Source organism: Zootoca vivipara, chromosome 4 (assembly GCF_963506605.1).
Source record: "Zootoca vivipara chromosome 4, rZooViv1.1, whole genome shotgun sequence".
In the NCBI taxonomy this organism is placed as follows: Eukaryota; Metazoa; Chordata; class Lepidosauria; order Squamata; family Lacertidae; genus Zootoca; species Zootoca vivipara.
The window spans coordinates 69,865,372-69,881,819 of record NC_083279.1 but is presented as its reverse complement, the minus strand read 5'-3'; the positions used below and the strand labels follow the sequence as shown (position 1 = coordinate 69,881,819).

The 16,448-nt window shown below is 40.3% G+C and overlaps 1 protein-coding gene across 20 annotated transcripts in view; it reads right to left on the bottom strand.

Annotated features, from left to right (window-relative positions):
- Positions 1-16,448, bottom strand: part of ABI3BP (ABI family member 3 binding protein) — a 135,914-nt gene that overhangs the window by 40,506 nt on the left and 78,960 nt on the right. For 10 of the 20 annotated variants that reach the window (XM_035114435.2, XM_060273724.1, XM_060273719.1 and 7 more), the window contains 13 exons: positions 16,232-16,306; positions 15,354-15,428; positions 14,106-14,174; positions 13,670-13,744; positions 12,110-12,184; positions 9,122-9,199; positions 6,601-6,669; positions 5,437-5,478; positions 4,847-4,918; positions 3,912-3,959; positions 3,603-3,674; positions 1,745-1,813; positions 1,008-1,055 (listed from right to left, as the gene is read on the bottom strand). In XM_035114435.2, coding sequence (XP_034970326.1) covers positions 1,008-1,055; positions 1,745-1,813; positions 3,603-3,674; positions 3,912-3,959; positions 4,847-4,918; positions 5,437-5,478; positions 6,601-6,669; positions 9,122-9,199; positions 12,110-12,184; positions 13,670-13,744; positions 14,106-14,174; positions 15,354-15,428; positions 16,232-16,306 — 867 coding nt within the window. The remainder of the gene's footprint in view (positions 1-1,007; positions 1,056-1,744; positions 1,814-3,602; positions 3,675-3,911; positions 3,960-4,846; positions 4,919-5,436; positions 5,479-6,600; positions 6,670-9,121; positions 9,200-12,109; positions 12,185-13,669; positions 13,745-14,105; positions 14,175-15,353; positions 15,429-16,231; positions 16,307-16,448) is intronic. The other 10 variants (XM_035114437.2, XM_060273721.1, XM_060273718.1 and 7 more) reach the window with 9 other exon arrangements.

Sequence of the window (16,448 nt, the reverse complement as noted above, 5' to 3'; positions counted from 1 at the left end):
TGCAAAGGACGTCTTTAGGCATTCTATACTCAATCATAAGTGAACACGCAGGGCTAGACGGGGCAGGGGGTTAGAGCTAACACAAGCCCTATCACCGTTTCAGCTGAGGTCGATCTTCTTAAGGGAGGAGCCTCTTGTACTTCTGCAATCTCTCTTCATGTTTTGAAGCTGTGACTTCACAGAGCAATAAAATGCATGGGGGACCTCCATTTGTGAAGCTTGCTCTCCAACTCATGGAGAGCGACAGGGATGGCTTTATCGGATTGGGGAGTGGAGCTTGGGTGTTCCTCTTGCATGTGTAAAAGGTAAACGTAAAGGGACCCCTGACCATTAGGTCCAGTTGTGACAGACTCTGGGGTTGCGCCGCTCATCCCGCATTATTGGCCGAGGGAGCCGGCGTACAGCTTCCAGGTCATGTGGCCAGCATGACAAAGCCACTTCTGGCGAACCAGAGCAGCACACGGAAACGCCATTTACCTTCCCTCTGTAGTGGTACCTATTTATCTACTTGCACTTTGACGTGCTTTCGAACTGCTACGTTGGCAGGAGCTTGCATGTGTACTTAACACAAATATACAACGTCTGAAGTGGGCAACTGTCTTCTGCAGCTGGAATGGCTTCATTATATTTCGGTCACTTTGCTCAAACAACACTCTTATGGTAGGTCAGAAATTGTAGAGGAAGACTTTTGCCAGCCGAAGAGCATCTCTGGGTTCGAGTTGCTGTAATTTCTTGTGAACATATACTCTACAAGACCCCTTCCCCTAAATCTTTTATGAGTCCAATTTTAAAAGATGTGGGGTTTTGGTGCAATGTCGTCCTTTTCTAGGCCCAGCGCAGCATGATGATTTTAGTAATGTTATGGAAGAGACACTAGCAGCTAAGAAAGCTGAATGTCAAGGTGAAATGATGAACAAGAAAGTACAGTATGGTACAGAAAGGATTTGAAATTCTCTTGGAAATTAGAAGGCAAGCAAATATGATCATCCATGATTAAAATGTTTTACCCATTGTTGGCTTGGGTTGTTCAGTTCTAAAAGTAACTGCTTCCATGTCTGCATCATCAATAATATTAGTAAATAAAAAGGCATGTATTCAATAATAAGCTTGCAATTCATTATAAGCATAACATGAAAAAAAACCACAGCTTTGCTTAATTTGCAGCTAGCACTCATTTAATGCAGTTTATTTTGATTAACTTCAAGTTACAACTTCAAGTGGCTACAAGTTTGTTCTCTGATAACTCTAAGTGGAAGTATTTCCATTGCAGTGGCAATGAATGTACATTATTTTGTGTGTTTTTACTATTTTCCCAAGGATGAAGTTCCAAGTGCAGCCACTACAGAGGCTGTTTTCCTTAAGAAGTGGATTTTTCTTCTTCTCCCGGTAGAGCACAGTTCTCCTGCTTGTTTTTATTTTGCTAGCTGCACTGTAATTCTGTGCAGTTTCTCTAGACTGCACCATGTGGGGTGTGTCCTAGCGCCTAGCAGTTGGGAGGAAGAGGGTTCTAAAAATCAAATAAATACAGGCAGCCCCCCCCCCCACCGGTTTATGCAGGGGTTAGGTTCTTAGGCACCGCATGTGTCAGTGAAATCACGTATAAAAGCCTGCAAACACCCTGTTCTGCCCCTTTAGAATATTTGACTGCATTTTTAGGAAAAAGAACGAAGTATTCCAAGCTGTGCCAAAATAGATAAAAAGCAAAACTGATGAATTAATTCATACAAAACAAAGATGAATTTACCAGGCTTGGTCTGGGGCACATCAGGGCTGAGCCATGTTTTTGGTCTGGAAGGCACAGGGTCTCTTTCTTCTGGAAACAAAATAGAGCATGCAAGTTATAAATTGGTACATTGTTCAGAAATCTCAGTGTGAGATCAGATGCAATGAATGTGGGTACAGCATGCCTCTGTCTTACTTCCTACTAAAGATAATGAAGAAGGATAAAGGAGAAACATGCAAAGGAATTTTCAAAAAGCATATTTTGACTTTAGGCGCAGATTATAAGAATGGATACAACAGGCTGATTGCCTTTGGTAACTTGACAGACATTTAAACACACAAATATTGATCCAGAGAGATCCAAACTACTTTGATTTGGCAAAGCTCCATGACTAGATATTGAATCAGTCAATTGTGCCATCTGCTCAGGTGTCATTGGATCAGTTTCAGGTTTTATGGTTTTAGTTTCAGGTTGTGGCAAATCCCCCAATTGCAAATATTTTCTTCTTAGGGAAGGTGGTACCGGTAGCTGCTTAACTTCAGGTGCTCTTGGAAGAAGTGGTTTATCTGGACCCATTCCAGTCTCGCTTTAGGTCTGGCTTTGGGAATGAAACAGATTTGGGTCACTCAGATATATGATCAGATGGATTTGGAGAGAGACAAGTGGGACACTGTTGTTTATTAATCTCTCAACCATTGTACTGCTAGACTGCAGTTCAAGAGTTGGAGGCAAGGTGAGTCAGTGGTTCCACTTCTACCTATAGGATGAGTTCTGTATTTTTGTTGATGACTGCTATTGATGTGATTTTCTTATTTTCCTGCTCTGCACTGGTATTGCATTGTGATGAAGGGAAGATTACAAATGCTCTTACATAAAAGTAAAACAGAGAGTAATTATATATACTACTAGCTGGCCTGGCCACACATTGCTGTGGCTCAGTCTGTTAAAAGGACCCTCAGAGTCCCCCTTCAGACTCCCCTCACCTTTAGAGTTCCCCTTCATTTTGTTGAAATGTTTTATGCGTGTTCTGTTTACATAGGGTCATCCCTGTGACTCCCCCCCACCCTGTCCCAACCCATGAGCTATCCCATCCCCTCCCCCCACCCCGACTCATCCCTGTGGTTGTCCCCACCCTGTCCCGACCCATGGCCTATCCCGTCCCCTCCTCCTCCCCCCACCCTCGGCTCATCCCTGTGGTTGTCCCCACCCTGTCCCGACCCATGGCCTATCCCACCCCCCCTCCCCCCTCCCCCACCCAGGCGAGCCCCCACCTCCACTCGGCCCAGTCTGGAAAGCCGAGCCGAGAAGCTGTGAAGAGGGAAGCTTTCCTAGGTGCAGTACCAGTGTAGCCTTTGCTAGAGGGCGCTGTTTTGCAACCTCTCCTGTGCTCCCAGCATGCACTTGAGGGTGATTAGAATATGAACACAAAATGAATGCAAAAGGAGCTGCTTAACAAACACTCAAAATACTGAATAAATTCAAGTGAAACAGCAACACATTAATAAAATTATTAGCTTTCCAATGTGGACCTTCTGTTGTTGTTACACCACTGAAGAGCTTGGATGAAATGAAAATCAAAACATTTGAACTTGAACTTACTAAGTGTACACAGTGCCTTCTTCAAATCGAATAGAATGAAGTTTAACCAAAAAGTATAGAGAAGTGTGGAGGCTGTATTTTGATGGCAATAAAGGCTTATGAAGAAGATTTTGTGTGTGTGTGTGTGTGTGTGTGTGGGGTTGTTCTTTGATGGAACAGCAAAGAAATGTTTTGGAAGCCATGACAAGGAGGAAAATCAAAGTGCAATTAGTGTTTCATAAAGCTGTAAGAAGGATAAATAGATAAAATATACTTTTAAAGGAAGTAAATAATCCATTACCTGGAGTAGCTTTGGGACCATTGAAAACATGAATATGGAGGTTAATTGAGTCCAAGTCCGTTATAAAGGGTACTGTTGGAAACAAAATGGGAGGGGGGATCTGAGATTAGGCTTGTCTTGTCTGAGTCACATATGAGATAAGAACAAGACACATGTGCATTTCAGAAAAGAAAATGCATTTCCTATAATACCACTTGGTTTTACTTAATATTTACATATTTTTATCTTCTGTTGATAGTGTACACATCAACAATAAAAAAAATCAAAATAAAAAACAGAAGAATGTAAATTTCAGTGAAGAATCATTACCTAGTTCAGTCTTGGGTGGCTCAGTTCTAAGTGCAACAGGTTTCATGTCTATACAGAAACAAAACAAAACTTTTATATATAATAAATGATGCTTTTTGCCAAAGTGGCTAACAAAATCATCAGAACAATGAAAACATTAGACAAACAAAAATAGTAAAATATAACCAAGAGTATGTTAGAATCTCCTACTCTCGAGTAGGACCCTGGCAGAGACACATGCCTGACTGCCATGTTCTCTCCCTACTAGTAGATCGTTTGGGAGCTTTAAAAGCTTTTTCCAGCCCAAACACCACAGCGACTGATGCCAACTGACATCAGCACACTTAGGGACCGCAGAGTTTGTGCAATTGCGTAACAGACCTCAGCAACTCAGCATTTAGCTAATCTATTTTATTTACATATAAACACACACGGAACACTGCAACATGGCTCCCTCTCTCTCTAGCATCAGACAGCAAGAGAGAAAGAACAAAGGACAACAGTCCCACTTCAGGAACACAGTAAGACAAACATCCTGTCTTCGTCACTTCCCACTCTGTGGAATGAAAACATATACCATCATGTGATAGAAAACAATCCCATGACAGCAGACACGGGGAATGAATCCCCAACAGAGTAAACATATAAAATAAAATATGAGGGGGGGTGACATCACTGTGCTGCCCCCCTGGGATGCTCACCACGGGTGGCACCATCGCATGCAGCTAGCCCCACCCCCGTGGGCACAGCATGTACGCCGCTCCACCTCTGCTAGAGCACCAGTGAATGCAAGCCATTATGGGCTTAGAATGAAATCCTGCACTTCGTTTCGGTTGCAAAATTTCCTTTAAACTGAATGGGGAGTATTTATGTATTACCGAAGGTGACTACACCCATGCAATGTTATTGAGATCCACATATAGACGATTTTAATTGTGACAACTGAGAAAAATTACCAGGTAAAGTATGCAGCACATGAGGGCCAATGGTTGTCTTAGGACTCGAAACACGATGCTTGACTTCTGGAGCTGAAAGAGAAAACTTGGTTAGGAGATGTTAAAGACCAGTATGTTTGGCTCTGGCTTTTCAGATGCGAAGGTGAAGGTGATGTAATAAAATCATGCTGTGGGAAAGAAGTGCACGAAGGCAGACAACACAAAAGACTTTAGAAAGGAAAGTTGCCATAATACATGTATAAGGTTGGTTAAAGTGATTCATATGATTCGTGACCATTTCTGGAGCCTAGCTTAAAAAAGGAATGCGAATCACACACGAAAGACTTGACTGCAGTGTAATGTGGCTACTTCCAGCTGTTTTCAAAAGGTGACAGAATCACTGTGCGAGGAAAGAAAAAGTAATACTGTTGGGGGGGGGGAATTGAAATGGTTACAAGTGTGGTAGTGATCAACATACCTAGAGAAAGGGTGATTTTTAATGGGGAGAAAAGGATGGTGTTAGATGACCTTTCAGAAGGAGAAAATGCAAATGGGTTTCTGAGAAAAGAAAGTGAACAAGACCAGTCAGTGCACGAGGAAAACACCATTACCTACTATTGGAAGTTCATTGCTAAATGTAATAGGCTCTGAAACTGCACCAGAAAAAAGGTAACGATTAAAATGAGGAAAACCTTTCAGAATGAATGTAACTATTGCATTACCCTATAAACATAATGCTATACTGATATTTTAAAATCAGAGCTTGATACAAAATCTTAGAATCAAGTGAGTTAACAGTAGAAAACATACACACAAGAAAATATGATGGAAGAACCACAATCTGGAAGCATATTTCTGCCTCTTAATCTTTAGGTCAGGGGGTGGCTAATCTGTGGCTCATATATGGTCAACCAAGAGATTTTTGTTAGGGTCTAATAATTTTGTGGCGTTTTGTTTAATTTTTAAAAAACAAATAAATGGGGGGGGGGAGTGGTTTCCCATCTTCGTCATTCCCACCTTCATGCAGGATATGGAAGGTTGGCCATGGGTCAAAGTGCCCTTCAGCCTAAAAACAGTTAACCACTCCTGCTTCACTTGCTTCTGTAAGGACTACCCTGTTTGTGAAGGCCTGGGGATAGTTGGATGGATGTCCTCTGCTATTATTTCAGTTGTCGTTCTGCTTTTGCAGTCATAGAATTTTAATGGATTATTTATTGTATTGGTTTTCAAAATACTTTTCTGATACTGGGAAAGGCAGACTAGAGCGATATTTTATGTACTGTACATACATAAAATCAAATGCCTTATCCAACCTCATTTTGAAATGTACCTTTCTGAGAGGCAGTTACTCCCTATTATATTATTATTTGGAATTGATTTGCTCTGTTATTCAATCAGACCTATCGTTCACATTCTTCAAGTACATCTGGAAATGTTAAAACAGTTGAATACTCAAACTGTTAACCAGAGGCCATGTTTGTGATTGTTTTAGACCGCCAGCCTAGCAGGCAGGATCAATTGCTCACAATCTAACAATCCAAAGTGCCAAAATGCTGAGATTTAGATTGCTGGGAGTCTAGACAGGAAACAGTCTGGTGAACAATCAAGATGGCACCTGCAGTATATTTGCAGTCGTACCACCAATGCCCTACTCAGGGATTATGCTTGAACAAGGAATGGCAGCATTAGTAGCTGATGCACCACCAACAAAATCTCTACCAGCGATCACATCCCAGAAAGTTTCATTAAGCCCATTTGTAAAAACACATAATTACCAGATTTAGTAAATGAAGGTTCTGGTGCTGTGGATGGTTTAAAAGGAAACTGATCTGCTTCAGTTACAGCTGGAAAAAAACCATCGATAAATAATTCAAGCGCATGCCAACTCAAAGGATGTGTTTGTATCATATGGTTCAGATGACGCCTATCTTAGAGATTGATGGTGCATTCCTTTGCATGTTTACTCAGAAGTAAGTTTGCTGCCTTCAGTGAGGCTTACTCTCTTACTCGACATGTTCTTGTGATTCACTGAGCCAACATTCATTATCTCCTACCCTTCCTCTCTCCAGAACTCTCAAGTGTACTCCACAAGGATGGAAGCACTCCTACTGGTCATGCTCGAAAGGAAACGTTTTTCTTTTTGAAGCCAGTCCTGTTATACCCAACATACAAACACCTTTTTTGAGATGCATTGTTTCAGCTTCAATTTTTTGCTGAGCCACAGCAAAATGGTCCCTTTTGCAAGCTCCTTTCCCTGAGCAGGACTCCACCATTCAGAGGAACTACTCCCCTTGATTATCTGGTATGACTTATTTTAAAGCATCGGAACTCAATATATTACAGAGTCTGCTTGTACCTTCTCAGGCGCATCATCTATTTAACCACGATTCCACAGAAATTTCTGAGCCAGTCTGGTTTGAATAACCAGTTGATTCAAACCATCAACATTCAAACCTAATTATGAAAGTTTATTTGATTCTGGAGGGTTTTATATGACGTTTTTGTGTCAGTTAAACATTTTAAACAAAAATATTCCTAAAAGATTCCTTATGGATTTAATGGTAAAACAAAAGTGCAATCAGACTGAATATACTTGCGCTATTTATTTTGAGATTAAAATTAATTTAATGTATAGAGTTTACAAATTTTCGCAGCTGGGTTACCAAATACTTTTGCTGGCAATGACTTGCGGAAGTATGATAAAAGCTGACAGGCTGGAGGATTTGGCGGTTGGGAGGAAGACTGGGGCTGTGGGATTCAGATGCTAACTAGATGTGTCTATGGTAATTCCTAGCAGTGAAACAAAGTTAAACTGTCAAGCTTTGCTTAATAGGATATGACATTCCACTCCAGTGCATTGGTTTGGATTATTCTATACTCAGCAGGAGTTCCTATGACATGCTTTATTGCAAAGTTGGCCCCAATTTTTTTTAGGGAAGGCAAAGTGTTGCAATATGTGGCAACTGTAGCATCCATGTCATAGGCTTGGTTTCTAGTGTGTTAGTGGTCAAGAGTTTTACCCATGAAAAGGTTCTTGAAGATTTTTTGCAGAAAATATGGGGCTAGTAGGATAGGGCATGTTTCACATACAGTCATACCTCGGTTTAAGTATGCTTCAGTTTGAGTACTTTCAGTTTAAGTACTGGTACTTGGGGGACCCGTCTGGAACAGATTAATCCACTTTCCATTACCTTCAATGAAAAAGTTCGCTTCAGGTTAAGTACGGACTTCCGGAACCAATTACACTCATACTTCGGGTTAAGTACGCTTCAGGTTGAGTACTCTACGGACCTGTCTGGAACGGATTAATCCACTAATCCACTTTCCATTACTTTCAATGGGAAAGTTCGCTTCAGGTTAAGTACGCTTCAGGTTAAGTACAGACTTCCGGAACCAATTGTCTACTTAAACTGAGGTACCACTGTACTGTACATGGGAACTGCTTTCCTAAAACAGCAGCAGAAGCAATGTCTAAGGTGGATGTTATAGTACAGTGGTTCCCAACAGGTGGTCTGGGGACCCCCAGGGGTCCGCGAGCTATGCCAGAGGGGTCCGCAAGATGCTATTAGAATAAAAAATATATTAAATATATTTCGTATGATAACAGATTTTTTGTTTTGGCCTTTTCCTGCATGAGCAGAGTCTAGCGCAAAACTAGAATTAGATAGAGGCAGTAGTTCTGCTGTATGCCGTTAGGTGGCGCTTTACAAACACTACTGTTTTGCAAAGAGGCAGCGCGCACATTCTACTAACGCTCACCTCCCCAAGATGCTTTGCGCGCGTCAGCTTCATTTGTGCGCTACTGCGCAGGTACCCTGTCTTCTCCATTCCCCTCCCTCCTCCCTGACGTGCGCTGCCTCTTTGCAAAACAGTAGTGTTTGTAAACAAAGCGTTGTTTTTCGCGGAAGCTACAGTTCGCGTAGTTAAAAATGGACCGTTGGTTAAAAAGTGGTTCATTAAAACGACAAAGGCCTACAGATGAAGAGGAAGAACTGTAAAAAACGTATAAATATAAAATATAAAAAGACTCTTAATTTGGCTCTCACTTTTTAATTTTAGGATTAGGAATTAATGGGGGTCCTTGTCACAACAGCGGCTCGATGAGGGGTCCTCGAGAAAATTTTGTTGGGAACCCCTGTTATAGTAGACTAACTAGAATTTGAAAGGCTAGCAAAATTCTAAAGATGAAATGGTGGTAGAAAATGCACATAGTAAATGAAAGGTTCCTTGTAGTAACAAGAAGAAATTAAAAGAACCAGCTAGATAGTGACAATTAGCTGAAGCAAAATATATTACCCATTGTTGCCCCTGGATGTCCGACAGTGTGAGAAATCTTAGTTGTGGTGGGAACTGGAATCAATTTGCTGGTAACTGCTGGAGTAAAGGATAGTCTCTTAAGAATGGAAAATCTGAGCGTTCAGGATTTTAGAACTTGTATTCAAATAATGTGCGGCATGCTCTGTTTTAATGGCATTTTTGGACTGTCTACCTGTCTATCATAAATATAATCAAGTAGTGTTGGATTTAATTTGGGAGACCTAGGTTAGAAAATTCATGGAGGACAGGGCTATATTTACTACCCTCCATGTTCAGAGGTAGCAAGTCTCTGAGTATCAGTTGCTGCATACTCAGCAGCAATGGGCTATTTATTGGGTTCACCTCCTGCCAGTGGGCTTCCCTTGAGTATCTGGCTGACTACTGTGGGAAACAGGATATTGAACTAGGTAGGCTTCGGTCTAATCTAGTAGAGCTCCTCTTATATTATTGTGGGGTTGAATCCTTGCTCAGCTATACTGTTAATGGTCTTTGACAAATCAGTATCTCAGCCTATTTCACTCAAGGTTATTGTGCGGATAAAATAGTTTAGTCTGATGTATTTTGCCCTGAGAAACAGAAATAATTTAAAGGCAAATACTGTATGATATAATATAAAATATCAAGTCCTCCTCCAAAGCGAACTATTTGAAGATGGAAGCATTTTACGAATTCAAAAAATCTGAAGTGGCACCTGTAGTTCTCTACAACAGGGCAGGAATTTTTTTAGTCCTCCCTCCAGACATTGTTGGATTGACCATTGGACATGTTGGCTTGAGCTGATTATATTCCAACGACATATGGAGGCCACAGATACCTTCACCCCTGCTTCAGAGCATTCAGAAGATCACGTGGCTGAGTTATTCAAGCACAATGAAAAGCAGAAGGTAGTAATCTTTTATAGTTGGAATAATACAGCCTGATCCGGTACCAGTAAACTGGAGAAAATGAGGCTTCTTCCAGTGGAATATCTTAAGGATAAGAGCAAAAGTATACAAGCCGTGAAACCAAAATGTTTCATTACTTTCATGAGTGTTCAAAAGGGAAAGACAATGCCCAACTCTGCAGGTTGCTGCTTAACAAGGGGGAAAGGAATGTTGAGGCTAATTTAATAGAAATATGAACATGTTATATTTAGCATACAGCATATATTAACCATCCTAAGAAAGTGAAAAATAACACATCAGTTGTCAACATCCATTCCAAGACACACACACACTGTCAACCTGGCACATTTAAGCCTCTCTGGTGCTAAGGCAAACAGTACACAAGGGAATTGTGTCACCAACATGAAGCCCAACTGCTTTTGACTCCCCTGAAGTAATATTTCAGATTTGTATGTTTAGCTGAGCACACTGGAGAGTAGCTGACCTGTAGGAGACAGGGCAAGCTTTAGGGTATAGATCAAGTAACACAAACCCTGTTCTACTTCTGACTCATAACTAAAAATAGATGCATGCTACTTATCCAAGTGGAAAGCATCTCATCATTTTAACGGTCAGTTTCCCCTTTCAATCTTGGTGAAATTCTATGACTTTCCTTCAGCTCTACAAAAGCATGAAGAAAATAAACAATATGGAAATTTCAGTTTACATTGCGAAAGGCACATCTGCTGCCTCTCATTTAAATCTCTGGATTAATCTTTATAGATGAATGGAGAAGACCACATGTTGCACAGAGCACAGCTGTACTTCTTATTGACTGAAAGCTGATAGTGTATATGAATGAAAAATATATTTCCAACTATATGTCCCTGTGTGTGTTTATCCTCTATATTTAGTTCAAAGTCCTTGGGCTGCACATGGCACCTTCCTATACTATGTGTTTTACTTCAAGCCTAGTAGAGGCTTTTGAAGTCCCTCCTTTCACATTGGAGATATACCTAGATTTTTGGGGGGAGTGGGGGGGAATGTATGGGCTTTTCTGGTCAAAGTACTGTGAGGGGATGATTAAGTCATAGCTAAATGGGAAATTGCACCCAAGCAGCTTGGCTAGAGTGGGTCTGGCCATCACAGGTTGAAGAAATTGGTTATTGCAAAATAAAGTGCCAGATTTTGAGGAACATATTAAGATTGAATGGTCTAATTGTGGTTTCTCAAAGCTGCAATATTAAAAATATCAAAATGTTAGCACATATCACATAAGTCTGTTTAGTTCTGCAGAAGCTCTCAAGAAGAGAGGTAGCATGAAAAATAAAAATTATAATATTTGCTTGGGTCTGAAATATTTACATAAGTAGGGGGCAGCGGTGCCCATCTCAGTTCCTGACTGCTGAGTCACTGCTGCTTATCAGGAAGGAGAGGGACAAGGAGACAGGGAGATCAGTGCTGGGCAAATGAACTGGCACGCCCAATACAGCTCTCCTGGCGGTACATTTGCACCACACAAATCTCCCTGCTGCCTCACCTTCCAATAAATAGTTGTAACTCAGCTTCTGGGAGGTTAGGTGAGCCCCACCACCCCATAGTACCACACTGCTTTGTATGGAATAGAAGTAACATAGCACTTATTTCCAGTCAAAATATTCTTTCATTGAGTTTTCGTTGGTATTTTTCTTGAAACCTCTTTCAGAATTTTATCCCTATCATTATTTATTGCTAGTAGTGACTGAGCTAGCAAATCAACCAACATTAACTTAATTGTCAAACCTGAGCCAGATTTCAAACAAATTAGGTAATGGCAACTTAATTCACCCCATTACAATATTTTAACTTACAAAACAACAGAACTATAAGCTTTGACATGACAGCAAAATCTAATTTGGTGTTTTGAAGCTGTTTTTAATCTCAGACTGTTACTTGCGATTACGAATGGAATTATATTGCATTACATGTTCTAAGATTATATAAGAATGAATGCACACGAACAACACATGTTCTGTTTTTGTGAACGGCATGTCCAAGTCCGTCAGAAGAAAGCTTGATCCATGCTGTGGAATAAAATAGTTATAGGAAAGTACATAGCAATTACCCGGTACAATCTTTGGCTCTTCCAGATGGGGAGGGATTTGGGGCTTGGAAACTGGGATTTTTGTTTTACTGGGAGCTGAAAGGAATAAAAACGAAACGGTCATTTGTATGTGCCCTAAGAAAGCAGCACAGATAGCACGGAGAGCTTAAAATGAGTGGGAGTCCTTCACGACCAGTGTTGTGTGCTCACCCAAGTCCAAAACTGCATAGGAGTATCCCAAACGAACAATTACTGAGATACCAAGAACTGCATGGCATATACAACAGGCTTATGCTATCCCTGTGTGATTATTTACTTTTTAATCCTTCCCCCTTAAAAATAAAGCCGTATTACAAACTAGTCTGGGAGACTCAAAATTAGTTTGCCCAAAGGTCATGGAGGGGCTGCTACTTGAGTTAAAAATTATTCTGTGCATATTTCGAAGCAAATCTTAGCAAGTCGGACAGCTAAGTCTGCATAGGGTTATAGGCACGGCCCCTTGGGCTCACAGAACTAGTCTCACCAATCTTTAGAACTTGATCAATACATGAAGAAAACAACCCATTTCCCTGGGATGCCTGCAAACTGCTATGCATTCCCCCCCCCAGCAGTTTCCTGTCCAACAAACAGCACAGATCACCTGTTTTTCAAAGATAAGGGACTTTCTGAGAGATCGGACACAAAGAGTGAGGATTGGACCTGTTACATCTACCTCCCTGAAGCTTAGCACTGGCACTCCACAGGGATGCGTGCTAAGTCCATACCTGTATTTGTTGTATACATATGATTGCATTTCATCTGACCCATCTACTGCAATTATTAAGTTTGCTGATGACACCAATCTGCACCTAAACATTGGCAAGACAAAGGAGATGGTGTTGGACTTTCAGAGGAAGAGAGGTGAGCTAGCCCCGTTGTATATCGGGGAGGGGGGGCTGTGTGGAGAGAGTCTCTTCCTTTAAATACTGGAAGTCCATCTTAGTGAAGACCTAACTTGAAAGGTCAATACAGCCCAGGTGGTTAGGAAAGCCCAACAGAGACTTCATTTCCTTAGGGTCTTGCGAAAGAACAAGGTTGGACAGCAACTGAGGATTTCCTTCTATCGGTCCACGATAGAAAGTGTTCTCTCATACTGCATTACGGTGTGGTATGCTGGTTTGACAGCCATGGACAGAGAGTCCCTATAGAGGGTGGTGAAGACAACACACTATATTGTGGGCCGTCCCCTGAGTCCGCTAGATGTCATCGTGGGAGACCGTTGCCTCAGAAGAGCGAGGAACATTCTCAGGGATGACTCACACCCTGACCAGCACCTTTTTAATCTCCTGCCCTCGGGCAGGAGATATAGAAGCTTGATAAGCCGCACCAACAGGTTAAAGAACAATTTCTACCCATGGGCCGTGAGGCTGCTGAATGGAAGACAGCAACATTGCAGCTGACGTTTGGAGTTGGTGGTCGTATGACAGCACACAAAGTGTAACAAGGACTGAGAGATTGTGGGGGGAAGGGGGGCTCATTTAATCTCACTGTAAACAAGTGGCACAGTGACAATAATGTATATCTATTCTAATTAACCATTACCCTGTGTTGTTCTTGGCAATTCAGAGGTTTTATAAATTTTAAGTGTAGTGGCTTCCCATTGAGGTTCCTTTTCTGCTGATGAAAAAGAAAAGAAAGAGAGAGCAATAAATCATGCGGGAATTAGACAGTTCTTCATAAAGATGTTTAAAGTGAGATCTATTTTCCATTGCCCAGAATCAGTATATGATTACTTGCAATTGATATAAAAACAGGGTGATTTCTGATTCCTGCATGCTTTTCTTATTATAACTGTTTTCACCAAAATATTTTATGAATATGAATATATGAGGTAGTGCGCAAAGACTGAAGCCTACGCAAAGTTGACCCAAAAGGGTTTTGTATTTCCTCAAACCAACAACATAGCTTCTTTCAAACAGGCTAACTTTGAATTCAAACAACAACAATAATTACAATCCATGGCATGAATTGTTATTACCACGTTTAGATTCTGGTATTTTGGGATGGGCAGAAGGTGTAGAAGGAACCAATTCTGTTTCCTGCAGAGCTGAAAGACACAGGCTGTATTATAGTTTTTTGCTTCTTACTGTCTTTTTTATTTTCATCCTAGGAAATTAGAATCAAATTAACTAAAGTGAAGGTGAAACAGGATGTTTAAAAATTGTAAATTGTAAATCTTTTAAAGCCTCAGATAACAGCAAAATCATATCTGTCTATTCTTTCCCATTAACTCAGGTGCCCAGGTGATATATCTATAGGAATAACAATATTAACCTACCTTACCAAGTTGTTATAAGGATTACAAATATAACGTATGTGAAGTGCTTTGGACTCTCTCAAGTGCCATAAATTACATATACTGTTAAATAATATTTTCATTACTCATGTAATGGTTGATTATGCTGATTATGTAATGCTAGAATTGATGCATAATTGACAAGGCTTGTGGTAGCTCTCACAAGATATACGTGTGGAGAAAATTAGCAAAGCTGGTATAAAAATTATAGAATGCTACATGCCAATTCATAATCATAGGTAAAAGACAGAAGCAGCTTCTGGGGGGAGGGGTGTAGCTGCAGGAGTAGCCTCCTAAACAACAGCATAGCTGCTGCTTACTTGGAGGGGCAAGGAAGTGGAACAATTGGGCATGTGCTGATCCCACAGTGGGAGAATTGGTATGGCTCCCCTACTGTATCTCTGCAGCTGTGACCTCACAACCACTTTGCCCACAAGGAAAGCTATCTAAAAATCATCCAAATTCAAGTACTATATATTTTTTTAAAAATAAATGTTTTCTTTTTATGTGGATAAGGAGTACTTTCCTTCGGGAAAGCTATTTGCTCAATTTGCCATTGGCCCTTTAAAAAAGTTGTCACACTTTTGCTTAAAACCTGGAAATGGCTGTGTCTATAATTTATATGAGGCAAATCTTCAAATAACAACAGCAAGCTCATTTACCCACACTGTTTCACAAATGCTCATTGATCAAAGTGCAGATATTTCAATGGGCACCAGTTCAATGACCAATTTCAATTAAGAGCAATAATGTTTTCAGAATTCAAGAATTAATGCTGTAGCTGTAAGCCAAATACTGCATTTGAAAGTACAGTACACTCTGTTTTTATTATTTGCAGTGGTGAAAAATGGCAATAAAAAGATTTTCAGGGATCTCCAGGGGCTGAATTTTAATGCAAGTTATAAAACTTTTCCAGGAAATGAATGTTACCTGGAGTAGCTTTTAATTGTTCAGTAATTCTAGAAGTTTTAGGTGTATTCTGCTTCAAAGGTGGTTGATAAGTGGCTAGAAAAAGAAGAGAATTCAAACTGAACAGAAAAAGACAAATACAACTAAAAGTTACCAATCTTGAAGTGAAATATTTCCAATTTACTGATAAAACAAAAATGTTTAATGTGAAAATGGAAAGATTGGGTTGGGGGTGGGAACCTATCAAATTCAAAACAGAAGGTCCGTTATCACCAAATACCCTAAACACATTTTAATAACGTCTCATGTACAAAACTGGCAGCAACACCCCCTATTTCAACAGAAAGATGGCAAAAGGGAAGAGGGCACACCCACAAACTCTTCTGAGCTTGATTGTATAAGCCCAGGTAATACATACAACGTGGACTATTCAATAGAAAATAAACTCATAATGCATGAGATCTGGAAAGCAGAAAAAGCTAAAAATAAATTTCAAATTAATCATCAATAGTTGCATACATTGATTTCATGTTCATAATCAACGTATCTAAAACAAAAGTGCAAATTTATTTGATTGTGATATAGATATGTGAACAATCTGCATTTCATTACCAAACCCAGGTTCAATAGCTCCTGAGAAAAAAATAAACAGAAGAAATGTTTTTTTTGGGGGGTGTGAATTAAAATTCATCACAGGACTCAGATTTATCACAGAAAAGTAGTAACTGATAGTAATTTAGCATGCAATCCTAACCATGTCTATGCAGAAGTTACTCCTACTGAATTCAATAAGGCTTACCGCCAGGTAAGTAGGGATAGGATTGATGCTCTAGTAGCTATCTGAAGAGAGAAGAGTTTAAAAAATGCCATCTGTATACATAAAGTGAGTATTTAATTACCAGGGCTCACATGCCATCCTTCTGGAGTGGCAGAAGTCTTCCATTTAAAAGGAATAAATGGTGTTTCGGATGAAGCTGAAAAGAGCATCATGGTTACATTTAAAATCCTTCAAAATTCAAACAAACCATTCATGCAACACTCTTGCAATGATGAACAGAATGGAATAGACCAGCAAGGTTGATGAAAGTGATGGAGTTGCAGACCACATGGCACTGA